Source organism: Zeus faber (genome assembly GCF_960531495.2).
Source record: "Zeus faber genome assembly, chromosome: 14".
NCBI classification, from domain to species: Eukaryota; Metazoa; Chordata; class Actinopteri; order Zeiformes; family Zeidae; genus Zeus; species Zeus faber.
Window position 1 is genome coordinate 1,452,501 of NC_137200.1, and position 13,309 is coordinate 1,465,809.

Below are 13,309 nucleotides of genomic sequence, written 5' to 3' on the forward strand. Positions count from 1 at the left end.
TGTTAGATTCACTGCCTATTCATTAGAAGACTGCAGCTGGACCACTGCTGCACTTTACCTGTAATTAATTGTTTTGTTTTACTGTCTACATCAGGGGTCTCAAACTCAACTTACCTGGGGGCCGCTGGAGGTGAGGCTGGGCTGCATCAAGTATCCCACAAAGAAAGGGTTTCAAGTATTCCAAAAAAAAGTACAACTTCTTTTCCCTTTCCTACTGCAACACTATGCTGTCTTTATTAGGTCACTGATTACTCTTGTTGAGTCCGCCCACTTCAGTCCTCTATACCTTGCACTGGGTGACAGGATATATTTTCCTTCCACTTAGTGTCACTCCAGAATCACGTTTCAACCAAGTGACTAACGCGTTGGCTAACTTGTCAACAAACACCACCGGAAGCTGTCACAAGGTTGAGCTATGGTAGCCCATAAGTGATAAAAACAAAAATAAAACACCCAGGGCAACGACTCAGCAAAAAGGTGCGTGTGAGAAAAACGTGCGGGCTGCACTAACACTAAACTTTTATGTCAAGTAGGGGGCCACAAAATATCGTCCCGCGAGTTTGAGACCCCTGGTCTACATGTTTCAATACAAGATTTTCACCTCATCGCAAAAACAAATACAAAATGTAATTTTCCATAGGCCAAGTTTATTAAAAAGACAAATAACCATGTTTATTAAAGTCAGTTAAAAAAAATGAAATCTGAGACTGAGATGTGGAAATGTATTCATTCATCCATTTCCTTTTTCTTTGTTCACTAGTCTGGTATATCTGAATAGGTAACTTTGGTTTATATACAAGGTTCACATGTTGGTGGTTAAGAGCCAAATGTTTATTAACCGGCATAGTCAATGATTTCCAGGTTTCATGAGAAATCCCCTTATTGATAAACATGTCACACTGAACCGAGAGAAAGAAAATTAGAATATGGGGCATGCATCAAGTCCTTCACTTGACATATTTCTCCATGAATTTCTTATGGAACTCCGACCGCAGTGTATCATTGACAAAGCGTTTCTCCTTGACTTCTTTTGCACAGTTCTTGAACACAACGTCGTCATCCCACCTTAGAGAAAAGAGAAATGAGTCAAAGCATTAGCAAAATCACTTCACGGCATTCAAGACAAATGTGAACATCAAAGTGTGATTTATGGGCTTTTGTTCATAAATGCAGAGTTGTGGCGACTGGACTGTTGGCTGATGCGTTGGCGCAGATTTTCCCTTTTAAGAACTAAGGAGTGCAGCGTTTACGCCATACTAACACTGTCTGTGGTATAAGCTGCAGTAGGGGAAATGAATGGGAAAAAAATGTATACAAACTATTGACTAATGCGCCGCATGCCCCCGAGCTCTCTTCCAAGAAATGATTCAAGATTCTTTATTTGTCACATACATATACATACTTTCATACATATATGCAGTGAACTGAATGCAACGCACCCGGTGATAACACACAATATGTCCTAGGAAAAAAAATAAAATTCTTTCTAATAGACCGACTAACTGACTCCTAAAACGTAATACAGTAAGTTGAATACTTGTAGAATAAAATAAAAATATTTAGAATAAAATAAAATACAATAAAAATAAGGTTTGATTTTATGTCTACTAAGGTTGGCCAAGAAATTACAAAAAGTGCAGTGTCACTGAGAATCAAATGATTGGAAAAGGCACCGCAGGCACCGGCCGATTATTTAAAAAAATGCGCAAATATCGCCCCAATTAATGGGCCGCCAACTAGTCCGATGTCAAACAGGTAGCCGTACCATCAAGTTCTGACTGCTAAACAGCAAATGTGGCGGTAAATTAGGATGATTCTTGGGGCGATCAGACATTAGGAATGTTGTAGTGCAGAGGTTCCCAACCACCAGATCACGGACCGTGCCGGGCCACAGGGAATTTGCCATCAGACCGTGAGACAGATTTTTTCAGGAGCAGTAAATTAGTGGTTTTCTTTACAAATCAGGACTCAATACTGGAACAATGGCAGCCGTCAGTACTGAAAAAAATACATACGCTTAAATCGAAAATCGGATCGTGACCTTGAAATGGAAAGTCGAATCGTGACACCCCTATCAGACATTACAGGGACTCTTCTAATCTGACTTGTTGAGTCATGGAATGTCAAGCCTTAGTTTGGCTGTTGGTAAACAGAATAAATGACTGTTCTCCTTAGGAGACTCATGCTCTATGTGTGAACTCATGTCCACCATAATAATAAATGTCTACCATACCTCCTCTTGACACTGAAGGCTGCCGGAGCTGGGGTTGGCTGTTGTTGCTGCCCCACTAAATTAATCAGCGGATTTCCACTCAAGATATTCTCCATACGAATCCTCTCCTCTTCTGCCTTCTGCTCCCGTTCCTGGCAAAAGAGTAATACATTTGTTTACTATCACAAGACCCCAAAAGGATAGCAGCATCCCATTTCTAAATTTTCTCACAATTGTTGTCACTTGACCTTAATATGTTGATCACTGGCACCATGCATTACCTTGCGTTCTTGTTCTTCAGCCCGCTCCTTCCTGATCTTCTCCAGTTCAGCTACCAGAGCTGCGGTATCATCGTCATCAGAATCCCCGTCAGAGTCCTCATCCTCATCATCCTGTAACCATACACAAACACAATGTTGGTGATCCGGCTCAACATTGGCCAGGGACCATCTTACATCAAACTCTGGGAATTTAACTGTACTTACATCAGTGAGAGGATCGTCAGCATCCAGGTTCGCTGCTGGGATTTGATCAAGCCTGGGCCTCTTTGAGGATGAAGAGGATGATGATGATGTGGTGTGCTCTTGAAAACAAAGAGGCCAAAGAAGACTTGATTGGAACTTCCTGATAAATATCAATTGAAGGCCAGGTGAGGACCCTTGGTCAACAAACCTAACCACAGCAAAAAAAAAAAAAAGACTTTCCACTTCAATTTTGGCACCAAACTCACCTCTTGGCCCCCTTTCCCTGGTCTTTTCGCGAGCAGCCACACGTTCCCTCTCCTCCAGCTCCCTACGGAAGTCACGGGTACGGACCTCCTCAGGGGCATCCTGTGTGGGTTGCCTGAGGGTGTATCAAGATGCAAAACAGTGTCAACATCCGTGTATTAGAGGACTTCGGGGGTCCCACGTACCATACTACACCCCCCCCACACACAACATTTTCCATGTTTCTATCCACTGACCTGTATTTTATCTTTGTGTGGCCAGGCAAATCACGACTTGAATACTGTTTGGACAATGCACTCAAATCTCCTTCTCCTTTGCCCCTCCCTCCTCTTGCGGGCTCAAACGTAGGTCTGGCAGCTGTAGTCATCCTTGGTAGCTCTGGAGCGACTGGTGTGAACTAGGAAATGCCAAAACAATAGCCAACATTGCCAAAGTAAAATAATAATTAAATTCATTTTTACCATCAACTCTTGATGTAAAATAAATGTAACTAAAGAATTCCTGTTTAAATCACGCTGGCCCTGGCCACTTCCAATTTTCAATAGTTAGCTTCTTATTATTGAATATAGCATTGAAAATAGTCAAACTTTACTATTTTCAAGAGTAAGTTTAGGCAAAAAGTGGAATATCATAAATAGCTGACCAAAACATTCCACGAAGTAATAGCACAACCACGGGGATGCAATCGGTCGTTAAGATATATTTCGCGTGCATGTGCGGCTTTGCCAGCCACGTTATACGGCTTTTATTAAAGTATGGTTTGCATATTAGTATTTACATAACTAAGCTGTAATTAATAATGAATGTGTGATTGGCGTTGTTCTCGGTAGCAAACCGAAGCTAGCTGCAGTTAGCTAATTTAGCCCTAGCAGTCTGTTTATTCATTGGTTAAGAAGGACCACGTTTGGACAAATATCGATGTATTATCAGTCAAAGACTTATATACTGACACCCCAAATACAGCCTACTTACAATTCAAATAAATACAAACCTGCTACTACACGAGGAAGTAGCGTTCGGACGCACAAGACCAACGCTCGCTTCTCTCCTTCTGACGCACAAGCTTTGGTTCAGTGGCGCTCCGGTTGAATTACACTACCACGTGACCGCGACGTCACAAGTATCGCCCACGTGGCCCATTGAAAATGGTTTGATACATAAAAAATAAAATAAAAGACACCAATTTCAAAACATTAATCCCGGAAGTGTTATTTGTTGCTTGAGGATATTTCAAGAAATATTTGTTGACGTATATTATACTACATGCATGTGTTGCTTTAACAATTGAACAGGATTATCACAAGGTCCAAATGAAAACACCAAGCATTATACGTTTTTACTGTGCTCATACAAGGTTGAAACGATGGAGCCAACAAAGAATCAGCAAAAAACAGATGAACTGGATGCTGAGACCCCTGCAGACCGCAGGGTGTCGCCATGCTCTTTTTTGTCGCTTTTTGTTTTTCTCTCGGAACAAACCTGAGAGCCCCAAAGCTCCGCTCGTCCTGTGGCACTTCAGATGTGAGCTTCAGTCGAAAAGTTGAAAAACTCTGGAAATTCAACACCTCCAAACTTCCAAACCCTTCTGCAAATAATTATGTACATGGAGGAAAATACTTGTTATTTTAGCGGGGAGTTATCCCAATTCGACAATGGACTGGAGACTGCAATAAAGGCCGAGTTGGCAATGTTATTAGCATGTAGCATTAGCATGTTATTAACAAGCCTTAAATGATATAATAAGCAATGTTAACCTGACGGTACGGAACATTGACTCCCATACTGAGTCAATGTGCCCCGGTTGCCGCTTAAAAGTAGAGTCAATTAAAGTTACTGAAGATTTCCACTGATCTATGTGTATTATTCATGTATAACAGCCATAATGAGGTCGATAGATATTTTGAAGCCATCTAAATATTTAGATATAGCAGCTGGTGATAACAGGTTTTAAAACATGTTATTTGTTAATTCTTCTTCCAGACTACAATAACAGCAATAATTGACAATTTGATGTAATGTTATGTACTATGACTATACTCTGGGGTTTTTTATACAACAAAGCATATTTGTCTGCCATTGCCATCTAGGACAGAGTTAGTTTGCAAGTGGAGTTCAACTTCTTAACCTGCAATGCCACTCTTTATTCATTTGTTAATCATCAAGAACTGTTGGACTATCAGAGCTGTTGACTGTGTGTGTCTTGGGGATTGCGTACCTCCTGTACGAACCTAAATTCTTAATTCATCAGATTGCCAAATTTTTAATTTATAATTGATGACAAAATAAATGGCTTACGATGAAACGACTGTTGATTGAATTAAAAAAGACTAATTAATAGAAAAAAGGGAACATTAGCATAAAATGATTGGGATCCAACTCTGGTCAGAAGAGGCCAACAATTATAAAGGACGATGGTGTTAAAAGATAGAATTATTACTGCTATTGGAATAGTGGATGAACAACCAGAACCACAGGGTCACATTGCCATCCGTGTAAGTCAAAAGCTATGAGGCCTTAGTCTATGTCCCTCCGGAGTCGGTGATAGAAGGCAGAGCGGAAAATTGTGTGGAAACAGCTGTCATTAAGGAATGTGTATGGTACCAAACTGTGATTGATTGTGTATGTTGTGGATGAAGAGAACTAAGACATATAACGGACATTGGATTGTGGGGGCCCCAGAAAATTGTTGAGCTAATTGGAGAATTATAGTTGTCAAACCAGCCACATACACGAAGACGAACTTGTTGAGCATGTCCCTGAGCACGTCATTGATCAGGGCCTGGAAGACGGCGGGGGCGTTGGGGAGGCCAAAGGGCATCACCAGATATTCGTAGTGACCGGAGGGAGTGTTGAATGCCGTCTTCCATTCGTCCCCCTCTCGAACCCCGACCAGATGGTAGGCTTTGCGTAGGTCGAGCTTGGTGAACACCGTGGCCCCCTCCAGGAGTTCGAAGGCTGATGAGATGAGGGGCAGGGGATAGCAGTTCTTGACCGTAATGTCGTTGAGACCACGATAGTCAATACAGGGGCGAAGCGACTGATCATTCTTCTCCACGAAGAAGAAGCCAGCCCCTGCCGGGGATGAGGAGGGACGGATGATGCCCGCCGCCAGAGCGTCGTTAATATAGGTGTCCATGGCCTCTCTCTCCGGGGCGGACAGGGAGTACAGGTGGCCTCTGGGGGGGGGTGGAGCCGGACTGGAGGTCGATGGCAATATCGTATGGCCTGTGGGGGGGAAGGGATGTCGCCTTGGCCTTGCTGAAGACCTCCCTGAAGTCGAGGTACTTGGCAGGGACCCCCAACATGTCGGGTGCGGAGCTGGAGCTGGTGGATGGCTGAGGTGCGGCAGCTTGCTTCAGGCAGACCTGATGGCACGCAGGACTCCTTCCCAGAATAGCCCCTGTGGTCCAGTCGAGGTGTGGGTTGTGACGCCGGAGCGAGGGGAACCCCAGAAGGAGAGGGTGACGAGGTGAGTGCAGGATGCAGAACTGTATCGTCTCGTGGTGGATGCCGGACAGGAGCATGCGGTTGGGAACCATCTGATGGGTGACTGTCCCCAGGAGGCGGCCATCCAGGGCAGTGGCAGGAACCGGAGAAGGCAGGAGAACTCGACCAACACCCAGTTGCCGTGCTAGGTTATCGTCGATGATGTTAACCTCGGAACCAGAGTCAATAAGTATGGCGAGGGAATGTGAGCATTGGGGCAGCAGCAGCCGAGCCTGGCACAGGGGGCGTAGCTTGGAGGGGGATTTTTGGAGGTGTAGCTCACCAGGACCTCCTCCCTCACTGGCGAGCCCTTTTACAGGACACCCGGAAATGCAGTGTCCAGCTAGACCGCAGTAGAGACAAAGGTTCCCCACCCGGCATCTCTCCTTCTTCTCCGGGCTGAGGCTGGCCCGGCCAACCCGCAAGGGAGAGGCCTCACTCGTGCGTGACGGGCCGGAAGAGCTGGCGGCCCGGAGGAACCTGGAAGACGGGTTGCTGAGCGGCGCTCCACTTGCCTCTGATGCCTCTCTCGCTGCCGGGCCTGGATGCGTCGGTCGATACGGGAAGCAAGCTCAATGATGCCATCGAGAGAGGTGGGCAGGTCGTGGGAAACTAGCTCATCCTTCACGTACTCTGCTAATCCCATCAGGAACGCGTCAATCTGGGCTGCGGGTTCCACTGGCTCAGTCGAGCCTGGGTGCGGAAGTCGATCACGTAATCGACCACGGAGCGGTACCCTTGACTGAGACCTAGGAGATCATGACAAGCAGATATCTACGAACAAAACATTTGTATCCATCATTGGGCATTCAAAGCCTCAGACGGCCCCAACACTGAGCCCCACATACCTAAGAGGGCACCACAAGGGATGTCAAAATTAACTGATTAACTGTAAAACATTTCTACGCCCTCCACCTACACTGTTGCCATCTTCCGACAGGCCAAACCAACGGTGATCCCAGACGACAGACCAGTGCATGCCCAATCATCACCTCAGGCCGGCAACTGGGTGTCCCTGTACGTACACAAAAAAAGTGGGATGAGCCCCAAGGACAGGGCCTCTTTCAAATAACTCTGCTTACTCCCACAGCTGTGAAAGCACACAGAAAAAAAAAAGAAAAAAACAAAATGTCTGGTTCCACATCACCCACTGCATGCCTGCTCCAGAACCCAACCCATCTGTTGCTACCATCCAACGCGACCTGAGAGAGACAGCAGAGGACATTACCCAGAGAGAATCTACATCCGAAGCTGAGTAAACACATCCACACCAGTAAGCGCTGATACATTTGAATGACAACAGCAATCTGAGAGCAAATCTTAATAAATAATGCCATCCTGCCCACTAATTGGACTGGCAGTTGCCCATAAGTTGCTATAGTACAGCGCACTTTGGTAATTCCGTCAGCAGATCTGGACACTCTCTTGACTATGCGTGCTGAACCATAGAACACCCGCTGTTAACGTACTGTCCAACCGTTCAAGGACGGTGTCTACATAGATGCCTTCGGAGTTCCAAGTGGCGTCACAAATTTAAGTCACAAAACCCAATTTTAGGTGGATTTGCATCTATACTTTGTCCCTGGTGAACAATTGACAAAAATGTAGATTGGGTGAACTATTATAATCAACAACGCTTTGCAAAACTACACGTTTAAATAGTTTGAGGCCCTCGGTGAGCAGCTAGACGTAACTTCCAGAGTGGCCTGGCAAAATCGTTTGGAAATAGACATGATCCTAGCCGAGCAGCAAGGAGTATGTGCTATGTTTGGTGTGCAATGTTGTTGTCACGACCAGGGCTAGGAGAGACAGGAGGCAGACAAAGGATGTTTATTAGCCCACACGGTGGAGCTGGCCGGGGGACCCCGGTCAGGTAGGGATGGAGCAGGGCTGGGCAGGTATGACGATGACCGGGAGGAGGGGTCCAGGATTCGGGTGGAGAGAAGGGGAACCTGGCTAGATGGAGAGGGATGGACAGCCGTGGTTGACAAGCGGAGACAAGCAGGTAAACTGGGCTGGCTGGAGAGGGATGGACAGACTGGATCAACGAGAAGACAAGCAGGTAAGGGGAAGACGAAACAAAGAGACATAAACTAGGGACTTGAAACAAGCACTAGGAGCTAGGAACTTGGAACTAGGAATGGAGCCAGTAGCTGTACAACTCGGGTAAGCTAGTTGACGGTCTGGCAATGAATGACTGGGAAGCTGGAGACTAAATACTATGTGGAGTGATGCAGGTAATTCATCCCAGGTGTGTGCAATTGGCTCAAGGGGGGAGCTGCAGATGGGGCAAGAGGGGCCTCTAGTGGCGCTGGGAGGCTGTGGGCCTAACAGTACCCCCCCCTCTACGGACGCCCCTTAGCGGACATCTGGAACCCGGAAGGGCAAGTCTGATTGAAATCCCGGATGAGGGAGGCATCCAGGATCTGTCTCCGGGGGACCTAGGAGCGTCCCTCTGGACCATACCCCTCCCAGTCCACGAGGTACTGGAGGCCCCTCCCCCTGCGCCGCACATCCAGCAGGCGCCACACTGTGTGGGCTGGGTGACCGTCGATGGTGCAGGGAGGTGGTGGGGCCTTGGCGGGGAGGGAGAGAGGGCTGGAAACCACCGGCTTAAGCAGGGACACATGAAAGGTGGGGTGGACACGGAGGGAGGGAGGGAGACGGAGGCGTACGGCACAGGGGTTGATGATTGACACAATGGGGAAGGGACTAACATACCGGGGAGCGAGTTTTCGGGAGTCCACCTTGGGGGCAAGTCCTTTATGGAGAGCCTTACCATCTGTCCGGGGACGTATGTGGGTGCGGGCGCACGGTGCCGGTTCGCCTGCTGCTGGGCCCTGGCAGAGGCCTGGAGTAGGGTAGAGCGGGCCCTCCTCCACATCCTCCGGCAGCGACGGATGTGGGCCTGGACAGAGGGTACAGCGATCTCAGGCTCCTGGGCAGGGAACAGCGGGGGTTGGTAGCCCAGAGAGCATTGGAAGGGCGATAGGCCAGAGGAGGCTTTGACCAGGGTGTTGTGGGCGTATTCGGCCCACGGTGGTTGTCAGGCAGCAGAGCATGGCCTCCACCTCCTGGTTTGCCCGCTCCGTCTGGCCGTTGGTCTGGCGGTGGAAACCGGAGGAGAGACTGACCTGTGCCCCCAGGGCTAAGCAGAAGGCGCGCCAGACCTGGGAGGTAAACTGGGGACCTCTGTCCGGAACACCTCGGCCACCAGCAGGACCGCGGTCTCCCTTGCCGATGGTAGTTTTGGGAGGGCGAGGAAGTGTGCCGCTTTAGAAAAGCGGTCCACCACCATGAGGATGGTAGTGTTGCCGTGGGATGGTGGGAGACCGGTGACAAAGTCCAGGGCGATGTGGGACCAAGGACGAGTCGGCAAGGGTAATGGGCTGAGGAGGCCGGAGCGGGGTTGGGTGGAGGTCTTGGACCGGGCACAGGTGGGACAGGCAGAGACGAAGGACCGGGTGTCAGGGAGCAGGGTCGGCCACCAGAAGCGCTGGCGGACGATGGCCAGGGTGCGGGTGATCCCGGGATGGCAGCTGAGGCGGGAGGCATGGGCCCACTGCAGAACCTGGGAGCGTGCGGAGTCAGGGACGAACAGGCGGTTAGGGGGTCCGCTACCTGGGTTGGGCTGGTGTTCCTGCGCTTGGGTGACAAGGGACTCGATCTCCCAGGTGAGCGTGGCGGCAAGGCACAGGAGTGTAAGGATGGGTTCTGGATCCCCTGTCTTCTCCTCTGGCACGAACACACGGGACAGGGCGTCAGGCTTGGTATTCTTGGTGCCTGGGCGGTAGGATAGAGAGAAGTTAAACCGGCTGAAGAACAACACCCACCTGGTGTGCTGGGAGTTGAGCCGCTTTGCCGTCCGGATATAGGCCAGGTTCTTATGATCGGTCCAGACGACGAAGGGGTGGTTTGCTCCCTCAAGCCAGTGGCGCCACTCCTCCAGGGCAAGTTTGACGGCCAGGAGTTCCCAGTTGCCCACGTCATAATTGCGCTCGGGTGGGGTGAGCCTACGGGAGAGAAAGGCACAGGGGTGGAGCTTACTGTTGGTTGGAGAGCGCTGCGACAGTACCGCTCCTACCCCCGTGTCCGAAGCTTCCACCTCTACGACGAACTGGAGGTTGGCGCTGGGCTGGGCCAAGACTGGGGCCAACGAAAAGCGGCTTCGGAGGTCGAGGAATGCGGACTCAGGGGTCCACTTGAAGCCCACTGTGGTGGAGGTAAGTGCTGAGGCGGCCACCTTCTTGGGGTCCATCCCCAGCCTCCCTTGGCCAATGATGAATCCAAGGAAGGAAACGGACGGAACATGGAAGACACACTTCAAGATTCAAGATTTTTATTTGTCACATACATATACATACTTCCATACATATATGCAGTGAAATGTAATGCAACGCACCCGGTGATAGCACACAATAAGTCCTAGGAAAAAGTACAAAAATAAAATAAAATAAAAAGTAGAAAATTCCTTTCTAATAGACCGACTAACTGACTCCTAAAACGTAATACAGTAAATGGAATACTTATAGAATAAGATAAAAAATATATAGAATAAAATACAATAAAAATAAATTGAAATAAAATGGAATAGCTAGAAGGAATATGCCTATGTATATACAGATATGTGCATTTAAAGTGGCATGTGAATTAAAGTGGCATGTGAATGTGAATAGTGTGAGGTAGTGTTTGGGATAATACAGCACAGTATACAACAGTACGGCGCAGCAATACGGCATCACAAAGAACCCTGAACAGTGATACAGTATGCGGTACAGTATGCTACATACAGTACAGTAGGTAGTGGAGCCTAGTGCATGGCTCAGTTAGGACCCTGGTGAGGTCAGCGTTGACAGTTCTGATGGCTTGAGGGAAGAAACTCCGTCTCAGTCTCTCTGTTCTCGCTGCGTGACTGCGGAGGCGCTTGCCTGACCGCAGCAGCTGAAACAGTCCGTTGTTGGGGTGATGAGGATCCTTCATGATCCTACGGGCTCTGCTACTACACCTCCTGGTGTATAACTCCTGCAAGGGGGGGAGGGTAGTTCCAGTGGTACGTTCAGCTGAACGCACCACCCTCTGCAGGGCCCGCCTGTCCTGGGCAGTACAGTTCCCAAACCAGGCAGTAATGTTGCCTGTCAGGATGCTCTCCACTGCTCCAGAGTAGAAGGACTTGAGGATACTCACCGAGACCCGGAATTTCCTCAGCTGCCTGAGGTGGTAGAGACGCTGCCTCGCCTTTCTCACCAGAGTGTCTGTGTGAACAGTCCATGTTAAGTCCTCTGTGATGTGGACTCCCAGATATCTGAAGCTGCTCACCCTATCGACAGAAGTCCCATTAATCCACAAGGGCGCGTGCGTCCTCGATTGTGATCCACGCCTAAAGTCCACAATCAGCTCCTTGGTTTTGCTGACGTTCAGGTGTAGGCTGTTGTCCTGGCACCAGAGTGACAGGTCAGCCACCTCCTCGCGGTAGGCCTTCTCATCGCAGTCGGTGATCAGGCCCACGACCACGGTGTCGTCAGCAAACTTGATGATGGTGTTGGAGCTGGACCTGGCCACACAGTCATGTGTGTACAGGGAGTACAGTAGGGGGCTGAGGACGCAACCCTGGGGGGATCCTGTATTCAGGGTGAGGGAGCTTGACATGTACTTCCCCACCTTGACCACCTGGGGGCGGCCTGTGAGGAAGTCCAGGATCCAGGTGCACAGCGGAGCATTCAATCCTAGCTCCAACAACTTGACAGCCAGTCTGGTGGGAACTATGGTGTTGAAAGCTGAACTATAATCAATGAACAGCATTCTCACATAGGCCCCCTTCTGGCCATCCAGGTGCGTGAGCGTGGTGTGCAGTACCTGGGAGACCGCGTCATCCGTGGATCTGTTCTGCCGGTACGCGAACTGCAACGGGTCCAAGGTGCGGGGGAGGGAGGCGCAGATGTAATCCTTAATCAGCCTCTCGAAACACTTCATGACCACCGAGGTGAGGGCCACCGGACGGTAGTCATTCAGGCAGGTTGGAGAGGCGATCTTCGGGACAGGAACGACGGTGGACCTCTTGAAACAGGATGGGACCACTGATTCAGCCAGGGAGATGTTGAATATTGTGGTGAACACCGGAGCTAGCTGGTTAGCACAGGTCTTCAGTACTCGCCCAGATATGCCATCTGGGCCCGCAGCTTTCCTGGTGTTCACCCGCATCAAAGCCCTCCTGACCTCGTGCACAGACACTGAGAGTGCGCGCTCGTCCCCAGCGGTGTAACTCCAATTAGCCGGCGAGCTAGCGGTGTTGCTGCCAGACTTGAACCGCGCATAAAAGGAGTTCAGTTGGTTGGCCAGGGAGGCGTCCACACTCGTGGCTGGGGAGGAGCTGCTCTTGTAGTTAGTTATTGTTCGCAGCCCCTCCCACAAGCGTCTTGTGTCCCCCCGCTCCATCTGCAGCTCCACGGTGTCTCTGTACGTCCGTTTGGCGTCCCTCACCGCCCTCCGCAGATTGTACGACGCCGCTTTGTAGTTGTCCATGTTACCAGATACAAGTCCGTCGTTGTAAGCGGCCGTGCGCGCATTCAGAGCGCAGCGGATGGATTTATCAACCCATGGTTTCTGGTTTGGAAATATCCGAACTTTCAGCGTGGGAACGATTTCATCCGCGAGCGTAGCCACAAAACTCACTACAACCTCCGTAAACTCGCTGACGTCACTTGAACTTGCTTGGAACATGTCCCAGTCTACGTCAGTCAGAGCGTCCTGAAGCGCAGCCTCTGATTGGTCCGTCCACCGCTTCACTTCCCTCGTCATCACCAGATCCCGCGCGATCAGAGGCCTGTAAACAGGAAGCAGCGAGATCGCGGCGTGATCTGATTTCCCGAAAGCAGGAAGCGACACG

At 49.4% G+C, this 13,309-nt stretch overlaps 1 protein-coding gene across 1 annotated transcript; it reads right to left on the reverse strand.

The window, feature by feature from the left end:
• Nucleotides 1-633: 633 nt before the first annotated feature.
• Nucleotides 634-4,015, reverse strand: cwc15 (CWC15 spliceosome associated protein homolog). Its single transcript, XM_080014044.1, has 7 exons — nucleotides 3,932-4,015; nucleotides 3,177-3,337; nucleotides 2,943-3,055; nucleotides 2,698-2,795; nucleotides 2,494-2,604; nucleotides 2,234-2,364; nucleotides 634-1,065 (listed from the first exon to the last, which is right to left on the reverse strand). The coding sequence occupies exons 2-7, from the start codon at nucleotides 3,305-3,307 to the stop codon at nucleotides 948-950; spliced, it is 702 nt and encodes a 233-aa protein (XP_079870170.1). The 5' UTR covers nucleotides 3,308-3,337; nucleotides 3,932-4,015; the 3' UTR covers nucleotides 634-947.
• Nucleotides 4,016-13,309: the final 9,294 nt, after the last annotated feature.

Bases quoted from the DNA above. Each gene is read 5' to 3' on its own strand.
- cwc15 (XM_080014044.1), bottom strand. From the start codon at position 3,307: ATGACTACAGCTGCCAGACCTACGTTTGAGCCCGCAAGAGGAGGGAGG. The intron at 3,056-3,176 runs GTCAGTGGATAG...ATACACCCTCAG, and splicing joins CACACAAAGATAAAATACAG to GCAACCCACACAGGATGCCC. The intron at 2,365-2,493 runs GTAATGCATGGT...CTCTTTTGCCAG, and splicing joins CTGAAGAACAAGAACGCAAG to GAACGGGAGCAGAAGGCAGA.